Here is a 22,289-nt window from a genome sequence, read left to right as displayed (position 1 = left end):
TTGGTGTACATGTACATAGATCCCTGAAGGCAGCGGAACAGGTAGATAAGGTGGTTAAAAAGGCATATGGGATACTTGCCTTCATTAGCCGAGGCATAGAATATAAGAGCAGGGAGGTTATGATGGAGCTGTACAAAACGCTGGTGAGGCCACAGCTGGAGTACTGTGTGCAGTTCTGGCCGCCTCACTATAGGAAGGATGTGATTGCTTTGGAGAGGGTGCAGAGATGATTCACCAGGATGTTACCTGGGATGGAGTGCCTCAGCTATCAAGAAAGACTAAACAGGCTGGGGTTGTTTTCCTTGGAGCAAAGAAGGCTGAGCGGGGACCTGATTGAGGTGTACAAAATGATGAGGGGCATAGATAGGGTAGATAAAAAGGAACTTTTCCCCTTAGTAGGGGGGTCAATAACAAGGGGGCATAGATTCAGGGTAACGGGCAGGAGATTTAGAGGGGATTTGAGGAGGAACTTTTTCACCCAGAGGGTGGTTGGAATCTGGAACTCACTGCCTGAAGGGGTGGTAGAGGCAGGAACCCTCACAACATTCAAGAAGCATTTGGATGAGCACTTGAAATGCCACTGCATACAAGGCTATGGACCAAATGCTGGAAAATAGGATTAGACTGGACAGGGATTGATGGACGGCGCAGACACGATGGGCCGAAGGGCCTCTTTCTGTGCTGTATAACTCTATGACTCTATGGCCTAGAAATTCAGTTGGTTGCGCCAGCCGGTAACGCCATACGAGGGGTATATTTCCAGCGCTAGGCACTTAGCGCCCGGGCGCAGACCGATCTGCGCCAACGCCCAAATTCAGTTGACATTTAGCGCCGGCGCAAAGTGTTTGCGCCCGCTCAGCTGCGCGCGCAGCTTATGACGTCATTTCGTCGTGCAACGCTGTTTGTGCGCCCCAAACCGGAAATTCAGTGGCGCCCGCCCAATGTGGGCGTGGCGCTGCTAAGAACTGTGAAGTGGAACGCAACAGAGGCCCTGTGGGCCTCGGGGAGCGCTAATTAAAGGGCACTTACACTGACCTATAAAGCCCAGCCATTTTGCTGCAATGACTTTACTGCTTTGGATTTCTGGACAGAGACCAAGGGGCAGAGCTTACTGATTTGGGACAACATAAGAGAGGTATTTTTGGCTTCTGGCCAGTGCTTTGAAATTTGATTCATTTGATTTCACTGTTTTCAACTTTATTATGGGGGCTGTATGGGGGTCCAACCCTCAGTTGCAGCATTATGTGCGAAGGGCTTGCAGACGCTGTGAGAGAGGGCAGAGGGGCCATCAGGCGTCGGCAACGTAGGCCTTACCCACTCAGGCAATACCGGCAGCAGGTGTCCTATCTCACCATGACTGCGGCACATTGTGTTAAGAGGCTGCGCTTCAGAAGGGAGGTGGTTGCAGAGATCTGCCACCTGCTTCACAGAGATCTGCGTCCACAGCTGATGTGCAGGACGTCTCTCTCGGTGGAAGTGAAGGTCACGGTGGCTCTGAACTTTTATGCAAGCGGCTCCTTCCAAGCCGCTGCTGGGGACATAGCGAACATCTTCCAGTTCGCCGCGCATCGCTGCATCCGGCAGGTCACCGATGCACTTTTCGCGAGGAGACACCAATTCATCTCCTTCCCCATGACCCGACAGAGGCAGGAGCAGCGTGCAGTCGGATTTGCCAGGATCGCGCGCTTCCCCATGGTGCAGGGCGCCATTGACTGCACGCATGTGGCTATGCGGGCACCTATCCACAATGCCAAGGATTACCGCAACCGGAAGGGCTACCATTCCCTAAATGTACAGCTGGTGTGTGACCACAGGCAGCGCATCCTAGCTGTCAATGCCTGCTTCCCAGGAAGCAGCCACAATGCATTTATCCTGCGCCAGACTACTGTGGCTGACATGTTCGAGGCACAGCCTCCACCAAGGGGATGGCTTATCGGGGACAAGGGCTACCCTTTGTGTACATGGCTCATGACCCCGCTCCACGCGCCCAGGACCCCAGCGGAGGAGGCATACAACGAAAGCCATCAAGCCACAAGGAACATCATAGAGCAAACGATAGGCATCCTCAAGCAACGGTTCTGCTGCCTGGATCGTTCCGGCGGATCTCTACAGTATTCGCCGGATAGAGTCTCCCAGTTCGTCATCGTGTGCTGCATGCTGCACAACCTGGCTATCCGCAGGACTCAGGCACTGCCACCTGACATTGCACCACCACCTCAGGAGGACGAGCAGGAGGACCATGAGGAGGAGGAGGAGGAGGAGGAGTACCAGCCCAGGAGGGAGCCACAAGGTCCAAGGGCCGTCCGCCGGGGGCTTATTGATCGACACTTCTAGGCCCCCGTCAGGGAATGGGCTGTGGCAATGAACGCACTTGAAGGCAGCTGCACCGCAAGCCCTCAGCCGGTTAACGCAACAACCACTTGAAACCTGAGACGTGGACATGCTGAATAAAGAAAAAGCTTTATTTCACAAACTCAGGGCCCTTCCCACATGAAACAGAAAAACAGACAAGACCCCCAAAAAACAGTCAAAAACATCTGTCACTCCCAAAACCTGGGGAGGACTAACAAAACTTGGCCATCCAAATGGCTTTCATCATCGGCCTTACAAAAATAAGCCCCCCGCTCCACAACACAAACACCCCCATAAAAACAAAAAATGCCTTGATCCTCGGACTTACCAAAATAATGCCCCCCCAGAACACAAGCCCCCCAATATAAAAAAACCGCTATCACCACACTCTAATGGGTGTGCCGAGAGGGCGAGTCCTTAGACAGGCTTCTCTGGCCCCTGCCCGACCTGCTGCTCCGCCTCAACCTGGGCCCTGCGCGTGTGGCAAGGCTGGGGGAAGGCTCATGAGGGCCACAATGCGTGTCGGCAGATGCCCTTGGGGGTCGGCCTAGACAAGGCCTGGCCCGGGAGGGGCCGGCTGCTGACTGCTGCAGCTGTGGCTGGCCAGCATCAGTCTCAGCAGCAGCTCGTCGCACCTTGGCTGGGGGAGTGGCAGTGTCGGCTGCACCAATGGGGGCAAGCTGGCTGATGGCAGGCGCGCGCTGCTCGCCAGAGACACTGGCACTCGGCCGGGCTGGCAGTGCAGCAAGCGCAGCAATCTGGTGGAGGCCAGACCGCTGTGCTGCAGCAGGGCGGCGGGTGCCCTGGTGATGCTTCCGCGCCACAGCGAGTGTGGCAGAAGTGAGTGCCCGAACTGCCCTGGTATGTGCCCGCATCAGCTCTGCCAGTGTCTGGACGGCACCACTCATCTCGCGAGTCGCGTCCTGGGCTGCCGCGAGTTGCTGGACACCCCTGTCGTGCGCTGCCGCGAGTTGTTCGACCCCCCTGGCCTGTGATTCCCCGAAAGCGACCACACTATGAGCCAGGGACTCAATGGCCTGAGGCATCTGTTGCACAACCCCCATGAACTCCTGGTGGTGCTGCTCAGATGCCGCCGACATCTCATCGAGGAGGCGCACCTCCTGGGTGAGGACCGTCTCCGGACTGGAGGGCGGACTCTCCCTCTGGGGAGAAGGCCGCCGAGCTGGCCGACCCTTCCCGCGTGCCTCGAGCCCACTGGACCCAGGATCTGCCCTCCCCTGCAACACCTCCCCCCTCTGGGGAGAAGGCCGGCGTGCTGCCGGACCCTTCCCGCGTGCCTCGAGCCCACTGGGCCCAGGATCTGCCCTCCCCTGCAACACTTCCCCCTGGCTCTCCTGCAGGCCAGACGTCTCCCCTCCATTGCCATCCCCTGGAGCGGATGAGGGTTCCCCCGATGTGCCGCCTTCCTCCTGGTCCTCGTCGTCCTCCTCGTCCAAGGGCCTGGCACTCTGAGCTTCAGGGACCACCTCCTCCTCACCAGCTGAAAGCAGGAAGGCACAAGAGTAGCTTTAGAGTGAGGACAGGGCGTCAGCGAGGGAGGCCTGAGTGGTGGCATTATGCGCATTTGACGGTCAGTGCGAAAGGATGTAGATCTGAAGTGCAAGGGCAACGACAGAGGTCCAACCGGTCATGTCCTTACCAGTGGGTCCCAGTACAGGGTCCGCATCTCCGATCGCAACAGGGCCAGTCACCCGGGCACGCATGAGTCGAGCCACGCTCTCCTCCAGCTCACTGAGCGGCTGGTACTGGGGAGGGCCTCCCCCGGTGGCAGACTGGCTCCTCAAATTCCGTGCCAGCTTGGCCTGCAAGAGAAAGGGCGGCCTCTAAGTACAGTGTGGTGCCCTGTTGCTGTGTGCACTGCCTCCCATGGTCGAATAGCTTGGCCAGTGTGGTGCCCTGTTGCTGTGTACACTGCCTCCCATGGTGTAATAGCTTGGCCAGTTAGGTGCCCTGTTGCTGTGTGCACTGCCTCCCATGGTCGAATAGCTTGGCTTAGCGCCTGAAGAGAGCATTGCAACGCCAGTTTCAGCGCTCGGCCAAACTCTTGGCCAACTCTACTGAATTTCAGCGATGTGGCCTACACTTTCCGGCGTGCGCTAACTTTAGCGAACGCCCGACTTTAGCGCCCCAAAAGTGTCCAGACTGAATTTCTAGGCCTATGACTCTGTGACTCAGGCTCTCTTCACTTTACCGTTATACACACTCAGGCTCTCTTCACTTTACTGTTATACACAGTCAGGCTCTCTTCACTTTACTGTTAGACACACTCAGGCTCTCTTCACTTTACCGTTATACACACTCAGGCTCTCTTCACTTTACTGTTAGACACACTCAGGCTCTCTTCACTTTACTGTTATACACACTCAGGCTCTCTTCACTTTACTGTTATACACACTCAGGTGCACTTCACTTTACTGTTATACACACATAGGCTCTCTTCACTTTACAGCTATACACACTCAGGTTCTCTTCACTTTACTGTTATACACACTCAGGCTCTCTTCACTTTACTGTTATACACACTCCGGCTCTTTTCACTTTACTGTTATACACACTCAGGCTCTCTTCAGTTTACTGTTATACACCATTAGGCTCTCTTCACTTTACTGTTATACACACTCAGGCGCTCTTCACTTTACTGTTATACACACTTACGCTCTCTTCACTTTACTGTTACACACACTCAGGCGCTCTTCACTTTACTGTTACACACACTCTGGCTCTCCTCACTTTACTGTAATGCACACTCAGGCTCTGTTCACTTTACTGTTATACACACTCAGGCACTCTTCACTTTACTGTTATACACACTCAGGCTCTCTTCACTTTACTGTTATACTGATGCGCTATCAATTACTCATAAAAGACTGAGAGTTAAGAGAGTAACTAAAGGCTTTTATTAACAAAAGAATGAAGGTCTGCCTCGAGTGGTCGACCGGTCCAGAAATACAAAGGGCTGGGGAGCAGTCACCTTTATACTAGGACTTGTGGGAGGAGTCAGCCGAGGCATGTACACAGTGGAATACAAACAGTGGTTTACCACATTCACCCCTGGTTTAAAATTGAGTCCGGTGGGGTGAAGTGTATTAAAAGTTAGTGTATTGGAGTCTCTCCGGAGATCTTGTCTGCCGCTGTGATCGGCGTGGCGACGGCAGGGGTAGTGGAGCTTCCGGCGTCGAGTCCTGCGTAGGCTGTGGCACAGGCGTGTCGTCCTCGTAGATGTCGAGCGGGTCACGGGGCCCAGGCCTGCCGTCTGCTGGGGCTGGATATCGGATCGTGGGGGGGAGGTGGTAGTGAGTAGTGGGTTACTGCGGCCCCCGAGGGTGCAAGGTCTCTTATGGAGACTGTGTCCTCCCGCCCGTCCGGCTATGCAATGTAAGCATACTGGGGGTTGGCGTGGAGGAGGTCGACCCTCTCGACCAGGGGGTCTGTTTTATGGGTCCTCACGTGTCTTCTCAGTAGGACCGGCCCTGGGGACGTCAGCCATGGCGGTAGCGATGTCCCCGATGTGGACTTCCTTGGGAAGACAAACATTTTCTTATGAGGGGTGGTGTTAGTGGCAGTGCAGAGCAGTGACCGAATAGAGTGGAGCGCATCGGGGAGCACATCCTGCCAGCGGGAGGTTGGAAGGCCCCTAGACTTTAAGGCTAGCAGGGCGGCCTTCCAAACTGTCGCATTTTCTCTTTCCACCTGTCCGTTCCCCCGGGGGTTGTAACTGGTGGTCCTGCTTGTGGCAATACCCCTAGTTAGCAGGTACTGACGGAGTTCGTCGCTCATAAACGATGAGCCCCGGTCGCTATGGATATAGCTGGGGAAACCGAACAGGGTGAAGAGGTCATTCAGACATTTAATGACCGTGGCACTGGTCATGTCCGGGCAGGGGATGGCGAACGGGAAACGGGAGTACTCATCAATAATATTGAGGAAGTGCACATTGCGGTCGGAGGAGGGGAGAGGCCCTTTAAAATCAACGCTCAGGCGCTCGAAGGGGCGAGTGGCTTTTACCAGGTGGGCCCTGTCTGGTCTATAAAAGTGCGGTTTGCACTCAGCGCAGACTTGGCAGTTCCTGGTCATGGTCCTGACCTCCTCAATAGAGTAAGGCAGGTTGCGGGCCTTGATGAAGTGGAAGAACCTGGTGACCCCCGGGTGGCAGAGGTCATTGTGGAGGGCCCGCAGTCTATCGATCTGCGCGCTGGCGCAGGTGCCACGCGATAGCGCATCCGGGGGTTCATTGAGCTTCCCGGGCCGGTACAAGATCTCGTAATTGTAGGTGGAAAGTTCGATTCTCCACCTCAAGATCTTGTCATTTTTGATTTTGCCCCTCTGCTTGTTGGGAAACATGAAAGCAACTGAACGCTGGTCAGTGAGCAGGGTAAATCGTTTTCCGGCCAGGTAGTGCCTCCAATGACGCACAGCCTCCACAATCGCCTGGGCCTCCTTCTCAACAGCGGAGTGTCTGGTCTCCGGGCCTTGGAGGGTTCGTGAAAAGAAGGCCACGGGTCTCCCCGCCTGATTGAGGGTAGCGGCCAGAGCAAAGTCGGACGCGTCGCTTTCCACCTGGAAGGGGATGGATTCGTCCACTGCGTGCATGATGGCTTTGGCAATGTCCTCCTTGATACGGTGGAAGGCTAAGCGGGCCTCTGCCGTCAAGGGAAAGGAGGTGGACTTGTTCAGCGGTCGGGCCTTGTCCGCATAGTAGGGGACCCACTGGGCGTAATAGGAGAAAAACCCTAGGCACCTCTTCAGGGCCTTGAGGCAGTGGGAGTTCCATAAGGGGACGCATCCGGTCGGGGTCGGGGCCGATGACTCCGTGTTCCACAACACAGCCAAGGATGGCGAGGCGGTTTGTGCGGAATATGCACTTCTCCTTGTTATATGTCAGGTTCAGGAGTTGGGTGGTGCGGAGGAATTTTTCGAGGTTTGCGTCATGGTCCTGCAAGTCACAGCCGTAGATGGTCACATTGTCCAGATATGGGAAAGTGGCCTGCAACGCATTTTGATCTACCATCCGGTCCATCTCCCTTTGGAAGACGGAGACCCCGTTGGTGACGCCAAAGGGAACCCTAAGGAAGTGATAGAGGCGGCCGTTTGCCTCAAAGGCAGTATACTGGCGGTCCTCAGGGCGGATAGGGAGCTGGTGGTACGCTGATTTCAGGTCAATGGTCGAGAAGACGCGGTACTGCACGATCTGGTTGACCATATCAGCTATGCGGGGGAGTGGGTAGGCGTCCAGCAGGGTGTAGCGATTTATTGTCTGGCTGTAGTCGATGACCAGGCGCTGCTTCTCGCCGGTCTTAACGACCACAACCTGGGCTCGCCAGGGGCTGGTGCTGCCCTCAATAATCCCTTCCTTCAGGAGCCGCTCCACTTCGGTTTTAATGAAAACCCTGTCCCCGGCACTGTATCGCCTGCTCTTTGTGGCGATGGGCTTACAGTCGGGGGTAAGGTTAGCAAACAGTGGGGGGGGGGGTGACTCTGAGCGCAGCGGGCAATTTGGAAGCTACTGGCTGCGGACTGTGAGTGGGGGTAGGGGTCCACCGTACGCCATCGTAACACTTTTAAGGTGGCACTGAAAATCTAACCCCAGCAGGACGGCAGCGCAGAGCTCGGGCAGGACCAGAAGTTTAAAATGATCGTACACAGTCCCGTCTACTACGAGTGTCACCACGCAGCAGCCGCCGATGTCCGCCGACTGGGACTTGGAGGCCATAGAAATCCGCTGGTGCGCAGGCAGGACTGGGAGAGAGCAACGCCGCACCATGTCAGGGTGGATGAAGCTCTCCGTGCTCCCAGAGTCAAAAAGGCAGATTGTATCGTGACCATTTACCTTAATGTCCATTGTGGAACTGGCCAGCTGGTGCGGTCTCGCTTGGTCCAGTGTAACGGATGCCAGCGTAGGGGTCGGTGTGTCGCTGCGGGTATCAGATGAGGCGGTGTTGGGGGCCTGCTGCGTTCCGGCTCTCGTCCAAGATGGCGGCGTCCATGATCCCCATGTGGCTGGAGGCGTCCAAAATGGCTGCTGTACCGGTGGTTCGCACATGGCCGGGGAGGCCCAAGATGGCGGCCCGCATGGCCCACACGCGGCGCTGCTGGGGTTCGGGGTGGCTTTGGCCCTGCAGACGCTAGCGTAGTGTCCCTTCTTCCCGCAGCCCGAGCAGATCGCGTTTTTCGCCGGGCAGCGCGCTCTGGGGTGTTTTGCCTGGCCACAGAAGTAGCATTTCTGGCCTTGGGGCACTGCTGTCTGGCCTTGGGACACTGCTGCGGGAGTTGGGCCGTTGCTGGGGTGTGGCTGGGGTGGCACGGTGCTATGAGGCGGTCCTACCGTGTCCCAGGCTGTCATTCCCCGCGGCGTCCACGGTGCAGAGGAGTAGGCATCCATGCCCCGGTAGGCTGCATCCAATGATAGTGCGAGTTCAGAGGCCTTGTTGAGGTCGAAGTCACTCTGCTCCAACAGTCGCTGTCGGGTGTAATTGGATCTGTGGCCCGCTACAAAAGCGTCCCGGATAAGTTCCTCTGTGTACACGGCGGCCTTTACATCCTTACAACCACAGGCCCGGCCAAGCACAGACAGTGCCTGAAGGTATTCCACGGTCGATTCCCCAGGTTGTTGTTTACGACTCCCCAGAAGGTGCCTGGCGTACACTTCGTTCACTGGGCACGTGTACTGGTCCTTGAGGAGCTTGATAGCGTCCGCGTACGAGGTCGCGTCTTGGATGACCGAGTACACTCGGTGGTTCACTTTGGAGGTCAGGACATCCAATTTGTCCTCATCCGATTTGATTGCTGCGGAGGCGGTCAGGAATTTTTCGAAACACTTAAGCCAGTGAGTAAACTTGGTGGATGAGTCCGCCTCCCGATGATCTAAGTCCAGGCATGCTGGTGTGAGGATCTTCTCCATTATAAAAATTTTGTTCATAAAATTGATGCGCTATCAATTACTCATAAAAGACTGAGAGTTAAGAGAGTAACTAAAGGCTTTTATTAACAAAAGAATGAAGGTCTGCCTCGAGTGGTCGACCGGTCCAGAAATACAAAGGGCTGGGGAGCAGTCACCTTTATACTAGGACTTGTGGGAGGAGTCAGCCGAGGCATGTCCAGGCATGTACACAGTGGAATACAAACAGTGGTTTACCACATATACACACTCAGGCACTCTTCACTTTACTGTTAAACACACGCAGGCACTCTTCACTTTACTATTATACACACTCAGGCACCCTTCACTTTTCTCTTTATACACACTCAGGCTCCCTTCACTTTGCTGTTATACACACTCACGCTCTCTTCACTTTACTGTTATACACACTCAGGCACTCTTCACTTTACTGCTTTAAACACGCCGGCACACTTCACTTTACTGTTATACACACTGAGGCACTCTTCACATTACTGTTATACACATTCAGGCTCTCTTCACTGTACTGTTATACACACTCAGGCGCTCGTCACTTTACTGTTATACACACCCAGGCACTCTTCACTTTACTGTTATACACACTCAGGCTCTTTCACATTACTGTTATACACACTCAGGCTCTTTCACATTACTGTTATACACACTGAGGCTCTCTTCACTTTACCGCTATACATACTCAGGCTCTCTTCACTTTACTGTTATACACACTCAGGCTCTCTTCACTTTACAGTTATACACACTCAGGCTCTCTTCACTTTACTGTTATACACACTCAGGCTCTCTTCACTTTACTGTTATACACACTCAGGCTCTCTTCACTTTGCTGTTTTACACACTCAGACACTCTTCACTTTACTGTTATACACACTCAGGCTCTCTTCACTTTAATGTTATACACACTGAGGCACTCTTCACTTTACTGTTATACACACTCCGGCTCTCTTCACTTTACTGTTTTACACACTCAGGCTCTCTTCACTTTACTGTTATACACACTCAGGCTCTCTTCACTTTACTGTTATACACACTCAGGCACTCTTCACTGGACTGTTATACAAACTCAGGCTCTCTTCACTTTACCGTTATACACACTCAGGTTCTCTTCACTTCACTGTTATACACACTCAGGCTCTCTTCACTTTACTGTGACACACACTCAGGCACTCTTCACTTTATGTTATACACACTCAGGCACTCTTCACTTTACTCTTATACACACTCAGGCTGTCTTCACTTTACTGTTATACACACTCAGGCTCTCTTCACTTTACTGTAATGCACACTCAGGCTCTCTTCACTTTACTGTTATACACACCCAGGCACTCTTCACTTTACTGTTATACACACTCAGGCTCTCTTCACTTTACTGTTATACACATTCAGGCGCACTTCACTTTACTGTTATACACACTCAGGCGCTCTTCAGTTTACTGTTATACACACTCAGGCTCTCTTCACTTTACTGTTATACACATTCAGGCTCTCTTCACTGTACTGTTATACACACTCAGGCGCACTTCACTTTACTGTTATACACACTCAGGCTCTTTCACATTACTGTTTTACACACTCAGGCTCTCTTCACTTTACTGTTATACACACTCAGGCGCTCTTCACTTTACTGTTATACACACTCAGGTTCTCTTCACTTTACTGTTTTACACACTCAGGCTCTCTTCAATTTACTGTTATACACACTCAGGCTCTCTTCACTTTACCGTTATACACACTCAGGTTCTCTTCACTTTACTGTTATAAACACGCCGGCACACTTCACTTTACTGTTTTACACAGGCATTCTTCACTTTACTGGTATAGACACTCAGGCGCTCTTCACTTTACTGTTATACACACGCCGGCACAGTTCACTTTACTGTTTTACACAGGCATTCTTCACTTTACTGTTATACACACTCAGGCACTCGTCACTTTACTGTTATAAACACTCAGGCTCTCTTCACTTTACTGTTACACACACTCAGGCTCTCCTCACTTTACTGTTATACACAATCAGGCGCTCTTCAGTTTACTGTTATACACACTAAGGCGCTCTTCACTTTACTGTAATACACACTCAGGCACACCACTTTACTGTTATACACACTCAGGCACCCTTCACTTTACTGTTATACACATTCAGGCTCTCTTCACTTTACTGTTATACACACTCAGGCTCTCTTCACTTTACTGTTATACACATTCAGGCTCTCTTCACTTTACTGTTATACACACTCAGGCTCTCTTCACTTTACTGTTATACACACTCAGGCTCTCCTCACTTTACTGTTATACACAATCAGGCGCTCTTCAGTTTACTGTTATACACACTAAGGCGCTCTTCACTTTACTGTAATACACACTCAGGCACACCACTTTACTGTTATACACACTCAGGCACCCTTCACTTTACTGTTATACACATTCAGGCTCTCTTCACTTTACTGTTATACACACTCAGGTTCTCTTCACTTTACTGTTACACACTCAGGCACTCTTCACTTTAATGTTATACACACTCAGGCTCTCTTCACTTCACTGGTATACACACTCAGGCGCTCTTCACTTTACTGGTATACACACTCAGGCTCTCTTCACTTTACTGTTATACACACTGAGGCACTCTTCACTTTACTGTTATACACGCTCAGGCTCTCTTCACTTTACTGTTATACACACTCAGGCTCTCTTCACTTTACTGTAATGCACATTCAGGCTCTCTTCACTTTACTGTTATACACACTCAGGCTCTCTTCACTTTATTGTTATACACACTCAGGCTCTCTTCACTTTACTGTTATACACACTCAGGTTCTCTTCACTTTATTGTTTTACACACTCAGGCTCTCTTCACTTTACTGTTATACACACTCAGGCTCTCTTCACATTATTATTTTACACACTCAGGCTCTCTTCACTTTACTGTTATACACACTCAGGCTCTCTTCACATTATTATTTTACACACTCAGGCTCTCTTCACTTTACTGTTATACACACTCAGGCTCTCTTCACTTTACTGTTATACACACTCAGGCTCTCTTCACATTATTATTTTACACACTCAGGCTCTCTTCACTTTACTGTTATACACACTCAGGCTCTCTTCACTTTACTGTTATACACACTCAGGCTCTCTTCACATTATTATTTTACACACTCAGGCTCTCTTCACTTTACTGTTATACACACTCAGGTTCTCTTCACTTTATTGTTTTACACACTCAGGCTCTCTTCACTTTCCTGTTATACACACTCAGGCTCTCTTCACTTTCCTGTTATACACACTCAGGCGCACTTCACTTTACTGTTATGCACACTCAGGCGCTCGTCACTTTACTGTTATACACACTCCGGCTCTCTTCACTTTACTGTTATACACACTCAGTCTCTCTTCACTTTAATGTTATACACACTGAGGCTCTCTTCACTTTACTGTTATACACACTCCGGCTCTCTTCACTTTACTGTTTTACACACTCAGGCACTCTTCACTTTACTGTTATACACACTCAGGCACTCTTCACTTTACTGTTATACACACTCAGGCTCTCTTCACATTACTGTGATACACATTCGGCTCTCTTCACTTTACTGTTTTACACACTCAGGCTCTCTTCAATTTACTGTTATACACACTCAGGTTCTCTTCACTTTACTGTTATGCACACGCCGGCACGCTTCACTTTACTGTTTTACACAGGCATTCTTCACTTTACTGTTATTCACTTTTCTGTTGTACACACTCAGGCGCTCTTCACTTTACTGGTATACACACTCAGGCATTTTTCACTTTACTGTTATACACACGCCGGCACACTTCACTTTACTGTTATAAACACTCAGGCGCTCTTCACTTTACTGTTATACACACTCAGGCACTCGTCACTTTACTGTTATACACACTCAGACACCCTTCACTTTTCTCTTTATACACACTCAGGCTCTCTTCACTTCACTGTTATACACACTCAGGCTCTCTTCACTTTACTGTTATAAACACTCAGGCGCACTTCACTTTACTGTTATACACACTCAGGCGCTCTTCACCTTACTGTTATACACTCAGGCGCACTTCACTTTACTGTTATACACATTCAGGCACTCTTCACTTTACTGTTATACACACTCAGGCGCACTTCACTTTACTGTTATACACATTCAGGCACTCTTCACTTTACTGTTATACACACTCAGGCGCTCTTCACTTTACTGGTATAAACACTCAGGCGCACTTCACTTTACTGTTATACACATTCAGGCACTCTTCACTTTACTGGTATACACACTCAGGCTCTCCTCACTTTAATGTTATACACACTCAGGCACTCTTCACTTTACTGTTATACACACTCAGGCACTCGTCACTTTACTGTTATAAACACTCAGGCTCTCTTCAATTTACTGTTATACACACTCAGGCTCTCTTCACTTTACTCTTATACACACTCAGGCTGTCTTCACTTTACTGTTATACACACTCAGGCTCTCTTCACTTTACTGTTATACACGCTCAGGTTCTCCTCACATTATTATTTTACACACTCAGGCTCTCTTCACTTTACTGTTATACACACTCAGGCTCTCTTCACTTTACTGTTATACACACACAGGCATTCTTCACTTTACTGCTTTAAACACGCCGGCATACTTCACTTTACTGTTATACACACTCAGGCTCTTTCACATTACTGTTATACACACTGAGGCTCTCTTCACTTTACCGCTATACATACTCAGGCTCTCTTCACTTTACTGTTATACACACTCAGGCTCTCTTCACTTTACTGTTATACACACTCAGGCTCTCTTCACTTTACTGGTATACACACTCAGGCACTCTTCACTTTACTGTTATACACACTCAGGCACACTTCAGTTTACTGTTATACACACTCCGGCTCTCTTCACTTTACTGTTATACACACTCAGGCGCTCTTCACTTTACTGTTATACACACTCAGGCACACTTCAGTTTACTGTTATACACATTCAGGCTCTCTTCACTTTACTGTTATAAACACTCAGGTTCTCTTCACTTTACTGTTTTACACACTCAGGCTCTCTTCAATTTACTGTTATACACACTCAGGCTCTCTTCACTTTACTCTTATACACACTCAGGCTGTCTTCACTTTACTGTTATACACACTCAGGCTCTCTTCACTTTACTGTAATGCACACTCAGGCTCTCTTCAGTTTACTGTTATACACACTCAGGCACTCTTCACTTTACTGTTATACACACTCAGGCTCTCTTCACATTATTGTTTTACACACTCAGGCACTCTTCACTTTACTGTAATGCACACTCAGGCTCTCTTCACTTTACTGTTATACATAATTACGCTCTATTCACTTTATAGTTATTCACACTCAGGTTCTCTTCACTTTACTGTTACAAACTCAGGCGCTCTTCACTTTACTGTAATACACACTCAGGCTCTCTTCACTTAACTGTTATACACACTCAGGCTCTCTTCACTTTACTGTTATACACACTCAGGCACTCTTCACTTTACTGTTATACACACTCAGGCATTCTTCAGTTTACTGTTATACATACTTAGGCTCTCTTCACTTTACTGTTATTCACTTTACTGTTATACACACTCAGGCATTCTTTACTTTACTGGTATACACACTCAGGCGCTCTTCACTTTACTGATATACACACTCAGGCACTCTTCACTTTACTGTTATACACACGCCGGCACACTTCACTTTACTGTTTTACACAGGCATTCTTCACTTTACTGTTATACACACTCAGGCACTCGTCACTTTACTGTTATAAACACTCAGGCTCTCTTCACTTTACCGTTATACACACTAAGGCGCTCTTCACTTTACTGTAATACACACTCAGGCACACCACTTTACTGTTGTACACACTCAGGCACTCTTCACTTTACTGTTATACACACTCAGGCGCTCTTCACTTTACTGTAATACACACTCAGGCACACCACTTTACTGTTGTACACACTCAGGCTCTCTTCACTTTACTGTTATAAACACTCAGGTTCTCTTCACTTTACTGTTACACACTCAGGCACTCTTCACCTTACTGTTATACACACTCAGGCGTTCTTCACTTTAATGTTATACACACTCAGGCTCTCTTCACTTTACTGTTATACACACGCCGGCACACTTCACTTTACCGTTATACACACTGAGGCACTCTTCACATTACTGTAATACACATTCAGCTCTCCTCACTTTACTGTTATACACACTCAGGCACTCGTCACTTTACTGTTATAAACACTCAGGCACTCTTCACTTTACTGTTATACAAACTCAGGCTCTCTTCACACTACTGTTATAAACACTCAGGCACTTTTCACTTTACTGTTATACACTCAGGCACTCTTCACTTTACTGCTTTAAACACGCCGGCACACTTCACTTTACTGTTATACACACCTAGGCACTCTTCACTTTACTGTTATACACACCCAGGCTCTCTTTACTTTACTGTTATACAAGCTCAGGCTCTCTTCACACTACTGTTATACACACTCAGGCACTCTTCACTTTACTGTTATACAAACTCAGGCTCTCTTCACACTACTGTTATAAACACTCAGGCACTTTTCACTTTACTGTTATTCACACTCAGGCACTCTTCACTTTACTGTTATACACACTCACGCTCTCTTCACTTTACTGTTATACACACTCACGCTCTTTTCACTTTACTGTTATACACTCAGGCACTCTTCACTTTACTGCTTTAAACACGCCGGCACACTTCACTTTACTGTTATACACACCTAGGCACTCTTCACTTTACTGTTATACACACCCAGGCTCTCTTTACTTTACTGTTATACAAGCTCAGGCTCTCTTCACACTACTGTTATACACACTCAGGCACTCTTCACTTTACTGTTATACAAACTCAGGCTCTCTTCACACTACTGTTATAAACACTCAGGCACTTTTCACTTTACTGTTATTCACACTCAGGCACTCTTCACTTTACTGTTATACACACTCACGCTCTCTTCACTTTACTGTTATACACACTCACGCTCTCTTCACTTTACTGTTATACACACTCAGGCACTCTTCACTCCCACACACGGAGCAGTAGAACGGCCATTCCCTAGTGTGAATGTCCTCATGTGACATAAGGTGGGCTAAATGAGTGAATCCCTTCCCACACTCGGAGCAGTTGAACGGTCTCTCCTTGGTGTGAACTTGCTGGTGTTCAGCGAGTTGCAATGAGTGGCTGAACCTCTGCCCACAGTGCGAGCAACTGAATGGTCTCTCAGAGTGTGGAGGAGCTGGTGTTCGGCCAGACGGAATGACTGCTGGAACCTCTTCCCACAGTGAGAGCAACAGAACGGTCTCTCGTCAGTGTGAACTCGCTGGTGTTCAATCAGCTCCTCAGAGGATTTAAAGCTGTTCCCACAATCAGAGCATTTAAAAGGTCTCTCATCAGCGTGATCAAGTTGGTGTGCAGTGAGGTGGGATCAACAAATGAATCCCTTCCCACACAAGGAGCAGAATGGCCTCTCCCTATTGCGAGCTCGCTGGCGTGTCAGCATGCTAGACAATTGAGTAAATCCCTTCCAATAGAGAGCAGGTGAACAGCCTCTCCCCAGTCTCCAGCTTGGACAGTTAATTGAATCCCTTCCCACAGTCCCCACATTTCCATGGTTTCTCCGTGGGGCAGGTGTCCTTGTGTCTCTCCAGGTTGGATGATCAGTTGAAGCCTCGCCCACACACCGAACACGTGTACGGTTTCTCCCCGCTGTGAACGGTGCGATGTTTTTTCAGGCTGTGTAACTGGTTAAAGCTCTTTCCACAGTCAGTGCATTGGAACAATCTCACTCGCGTGTGTGTGTCTCGGTGCTTTTCCAGTCACACTGCTGTTTGAAATCTTTTCCCACACACAGAACAAACATTTCTCCTTCCACATTCAAAGCACGATGATATTCAGGTCTTGATGAATCGAGTGAATCTGTAAGCTCTTCACATGATGTTTGGTTTGAGTTTCTCGTTTGCATATTTTCCCCTTCGAATACCCTGTAAAAGGAATTTACAAAAGTCATCACTGTAAGTACAGGATAGAAATTCAGAACAGACAATTCTAGTTTCTATGGAACATTCTCTCCTCTCTTGCTCCCCCAAAGCTGTAAATCCCCATCCCACACACTCTCCCTCCTCCCTGTGCTGAAATCCAAACGCATCGCACCGTCTCCAATATTTATTTCCTCCACTCCCAGTTTCCACCCTCCCTCTACCCTGGTTGGATTCAGTTCTACACTCGCTGTGTGCAGAGTGAGAATAAAATCAATGAACTGCTGATTTTCTCTGCGGGTCACTGGGCCTTTTTGGATGGACCAATAGGGTGAGACTGGGTTGGCCCAGGATCACATGTGTTCGGCTGGGAGAGCGGGAGGCTCCGCTCGGCCATGCAGAGAGCTCTGTGGATGGAGAAGAATGTCAACCAGAGTCTGCCGGATCTGCACAAACTCTCCACTGGGAGCGCCGACCCTCATCTGTGTGAATTCCTGGAGACCCGCTATCTGGATGAACAAGTGAAGATGATCAACAAGCTTGGAGATCACATCACCAACTTAAAGAGACTGGGACCCCTGCCTTGCAGGGAATGATGGCTTGTGACTTTGTACAAAGAGCCGAGACCTGAGCTCTGTAATGTCATTAACTGTAAATAAAATGTTCAATCTTAAATTAAAAAAAGATTATTTAAAAAAAACAAGAATCAGCCTAATTCAGGGGCCACTAATATGGGAGAAACATGTGGTCCAATCAAACTGACAGAGACCCTGAAGCCCCGCCCACTCTTTGTTCCAGCCCAAAGTACCGCGCATGCGCCGTGAGACCCACATGTCCAAGATGGTGGCCAGTGACCCGGATCACCCGGGCAGTTACTGACCGGGCCTGTAACCGGGGAAACACGGGGCTTGTGGCTCTTATTCGCAGCCTCAGACCTACACCAGGTATTTATAAAGCTTTTAAACCCACCCGTGGGTCCAAACGATTCCCTGCGACAACAATCTCCTTCCGGAACCCGGCCGCTGACCCGCCTATTCTGTTCAGATCATCGCCACCACTCGCACTGCGCATGCCCAGAGCAAATACTTACTGCGCTGGCGCACTCGGCTCCTGTCATCATTGATAGGACACCTTCCGCCGCGCGGGGGATTCTGGGTTAATGCACCACCATTGTTGTCATCGACGTGAACACCATATCTCCCCTCTACACTGTCCCATCAAACACTCCCAGGGCAGGTACAGCTCGTGTTAGATACAGAATAAAGCTCAAAGCACCCTCTACAATATCCCATAGAAACATAGAAGATAGGAGCAGGAGTAGGCCATTCGGCCCCTCGAGCCTGCTCCGCCATTCAATGTGATCATGGCTGATCATCCAAATTAAGTACCCAGTCCCTGCTTTCTCCCCATACCCCTTGATCCCTTTAGCCTTAAGAAATATATCCAACTCCTTCTTGAATATATTTAATGAATTGGCTTCTACTGCCTGGGAGTGGAGTGAGCAGCGACGCCTGACCAGAGCGGACCTGCGTGAGGTGCCAGCAGCGTGGCAACTTTAAAAGGAGGGGCGGGGCGAGGCCCAACCACAGCGGCTGACCTGGGAGTGGAGTGCGCAGCGACGCCCGACCAGAGCGGACCTGCATGAGGTACAAGCAGCGTGGCAACTTTAAGAGGGGCGAGGCGAGGCCCGACCAATTCAACAGCAGGGGAGAGAGGTAAAAAGTAATCAAAGTGTGACGTCACCAGGAAGCAGGTAAGTGATTGGCTGGTGAGTATTTCTCTCTTTTATTAAACTTTAACGCTGGTTTATAGTTTCTAAGGTCTCTCTAGTGTAGCAGGGACTGTTGGTAAACCAGTTAACTGTAGTGTAATTAGTGGGATTGATTGATTTAATTTAAATTCAATTAATTAAAGGGTAAGTCATGGCAGGACAGCCGGGCCCCATGATCTGCTCCTCCTGCGATATGTGGGAACTCAGGGACACTTCCTGTGTCCCTGACAACTACATGTGCAGGAAGTGCATCCAGCTGCAGCTACTGACAGACCGCATTGCGGCGCTGGAGCTGCAATTGGATACATACTGGAGCGTTCACGATGCTCAGGACATCGTGAATAGCACATTTACGGAGTTGGACACACCACAGGTAGAGGTTGGACAGGAAGAAAGGGAACGGGTGACCAACAGGCAGAGTACTAGGCGCAGGCAGGTAGTGCAGGGGTCCCCTGTGGCCATCCCCCTCTCCGACAGATACACCACTTTGGGTACTGTTGGGGGGGATGGCTTAACAGAGGAAGGCAGCAGCAGCCAACTTCCTGGCACCAGGGGTGGCTCTGCTGCACAGAATGGGAGGAAAAAGAGGGGTAGAGCTACAGTAATAGGGGATTCAATTGTAAGGGGAATAGATAGGCGTTTCTGCGGCCGCAAACGAGACTCCAGGATGGTGTGTTGCCTCCCTGGTGCAAGGTTCAAGGATGTCTCAGAGCGGCTGCAGAACATCTTGCAAGGGGAGGGTGAACAGCCAGCTGTCATGGTGCATATAGGCACCAACGATATAGGTAAAAAGCAGGATGAGGTCCTAAAAGCGGAATATAGGGAGTTAGGAGATAAATTTAAAAACAGGACCTCAAAGGTAGTAATCTCAGGATTGCTACCAGTGCCACGTGCTAGTCAGAGTAGAAATAGAAGGATACTTCAGACGAATACGTGACTCGAGGAATGGTGCCAGGGGGAGGGATTCAAGTTCCTGGGACATTGGAACCGGTTCTGGGGGAGGTGGGACCAGTTGAAAGCGGACGGTTTGCACCTGGGCAGGGCTGGAACCGATGTCCTAGGGGGAGTTTTTGCTAGTGCTGTGGGGGAGGGTTTAAACTAAAATGGCAGGGGGTTGGGAACCTGAGCAGGGAGACAGAGGACAGGGAAACCAGGATAAAAGCAAAAGATAGGAAGGAGAAAAACAAAAGTGGCAGTCAGAGAAATCAATGGTTTAAATCAAATATGGCCACAGTAAAGAATGATTCTAATAGGTCTAAGAGCGTTAAAAAAACAAGCCTGAAAGCTTTGTGTCTTAATGCGAGGAGCATTTGTAATAAGGTGGATGAATTGGCTGCGCAAATAGAAGTAAACAAATACGATTTGGTTGGGATTACGGAAACGTGGCTCAAGGAAGGCCAGGACTAGGAACTCAACATCCAGGGGTATTCGATATTCAGGAAAGATAGGCAAAAAGGAAAGGGACGTGGGGTAGCATTACTGGTTAAAGAAGGGATTAACACAATTGTAATGAAGGATATTAGCTCTGATGAGGTGGAATCTGTATGGGTAGAATTGAGAAATACTAAGGGGAAAAAAACGTTAGTGGGAGTGGTTTATAGACCTCCAAACAGTAAGGCGAGGTTGGGGATGGCATTAAAAGGGAAATTAAAGAAGCGTGCAATAAGGGCACAGCAGTCATCATGGGTGACTTTAATCTACATATAGATTGGGCCAACCAAATTAGTAACAATACTGTGGAGGAGGAATTCCTGGAGTGTTTATGGGATGGTTTCCTGGACCAATATGTTGAGGAACCAACCAGAGATCAGGCCATCTTAGACTGGGTATTATGTAATGAGGAAGGATTAATTGGCAATCTTGTTGTACGAGGCCCCTTGGGTCTGAGCGATCATAATATGATCGAATTCTTCATTAAGATGGAGAATGAAGTATTTGACTCGGAGACTAGGGTCCTCAATTTAAATAAAGGAAACTACGATGGTCTGAGGAGCGAGTTGGGTAGGATTGATTGGGGAATGGCACTCAAAGGGTTGATGGTGGATAGGCAATGGCAAACATTCAAAGACCGAATGGATGAACGACAGAATTTGTTCATCCCAGTTTGGCATAAAAATAAAACAAAAAAGGTGACCCAACCGTGGCTAACAAGGGAAATTAGGGACAGCATACGGTCCAAGGAGAGGGCATATAAATTGGCCAGAAAAAGCAATAATCCTGAGGATTGGGAGCAGTTTAGGATTCAGAGGAAAAAGGGATTAATTAAGAAAGGGAAAATAAAATATGAGAGTGAGCTTGCAGGGAACATAAAAACTGACTGTAAAAGCTTTTATAGATATGTGAAGAGAAAAAGATTGGTGAAGTCAAGCGTAGGTCCCTTGCAGTCAGAATCAGGGGAATTTATAATGGGGAACAAAGAAATGGCAGACCAACTAAATACATATTTTGGTTTTGTCTTCACAAAGGAGGACACAAATAACCTCCCAGAGATGCCGGGGAACATAGGGCCTGATGAAAGGGTGGAACTGAAAGAAATCAGTATTTGTAGGGAAATGGTGTTAGGAAAATTGATGGGACTGAAGGCCGATAAATCCCCAGGGCCTGATAGTCTACATCCCAGGGTGCTTAAGGAGGTGGCCCTAGAAATAATGGATGCATTGCTGGTCATCTTCCAGAACTCGATAGACTCTGGAACGGTACCCATGGATTGGCGGGTAGCTAATGTTACCCCACTATTCAAAATAGGTGGTAGAGAAAAGGCGGGGAATTATAGACCGGTAAGCTTGACATCGGTAGTGGGGAAAATGCTAGAGTCCATTATAAAAGATGTAATAGCAGAGGACTTGGAAAGCAGTGACTGGATCGGACAAAGTCAACATGGATTTACAAAAGGTAAATCATGCTTGACTAATCTACTGGAATTTTTTGAGGATGTAACTGGTAAAATAGATAAGGAAGAACCAGTGGATGTGGTGTATTTGGACTTTCAGAAGGCTTTCGATAAGGTCCCGCATAAGAGATTAGCGTGCAAAATTAAAGCACATGGGATTGGGGCAAGGTATTGACTTGGATAGAGAACTGGTTGGCGGACAGAAAGCAAAGAGTTGGAATAAACGGGTCATTTTCCGAGTGGCAGGCAGTGAATAGTGGGGTACCGCAAGGATCGGTCCAAGGACCCCAGCTGTTCACAATATAT

The 22,289-nt window shown here is 49.0% G+C and overlaps 1 protein-coding gene across 1 annotated transcript; it reads right to left on the bottom strand.

Moving 5' to 3' along the window:
* Positions 1–2,439: 2,439 nt before the first annotated feature.
* On the bottom strand, positions 2,440–9,366 carry LOC147118662 (uncharacterized). Its single transcript, XM_085984518.1, has 3 exons — positions 8,201–9,366; positions 4,013–4,175; positions 2,440–3,853 (listed from the first exon to the last, which is right to left on the bottom strand). The coding sequence occupies exons 1-3, from the start codon at positions 9,287–9,289 to the stop codon at positions 2,742–2,744; spliced, it is 2,364 nt and encodes a 787-aa protein (XP_085840644.1). The 5' UTR covers positions 9,290–9,366; the 3' UTR covers positions 2,440–2,741.
* Between the last annotated feature and the right edge of the window lie 12,923 nt (positions 9,367–22,289).

The sequence above is a fragment of the Somniosus microcephalus genome, chromosome 4, assembly GCF_052327205.1.
Source record: "Somniosus microcephalus isolate GS21.2 chromosome 4, FLI_Smic_1.0, whole genome shotgun sequence".
NCBI classification, from domain to species: Eukaryota; Metazoa; Chordata; class Chondrichthyes; order Squaliformes; family Somniosidae; genus Somniosus; species Somniosus microcephalus.
Note: the sequence above shows the minus strand (reverse complement) of the source record. Positions and strands in the feature narration are given on the sequence as shown.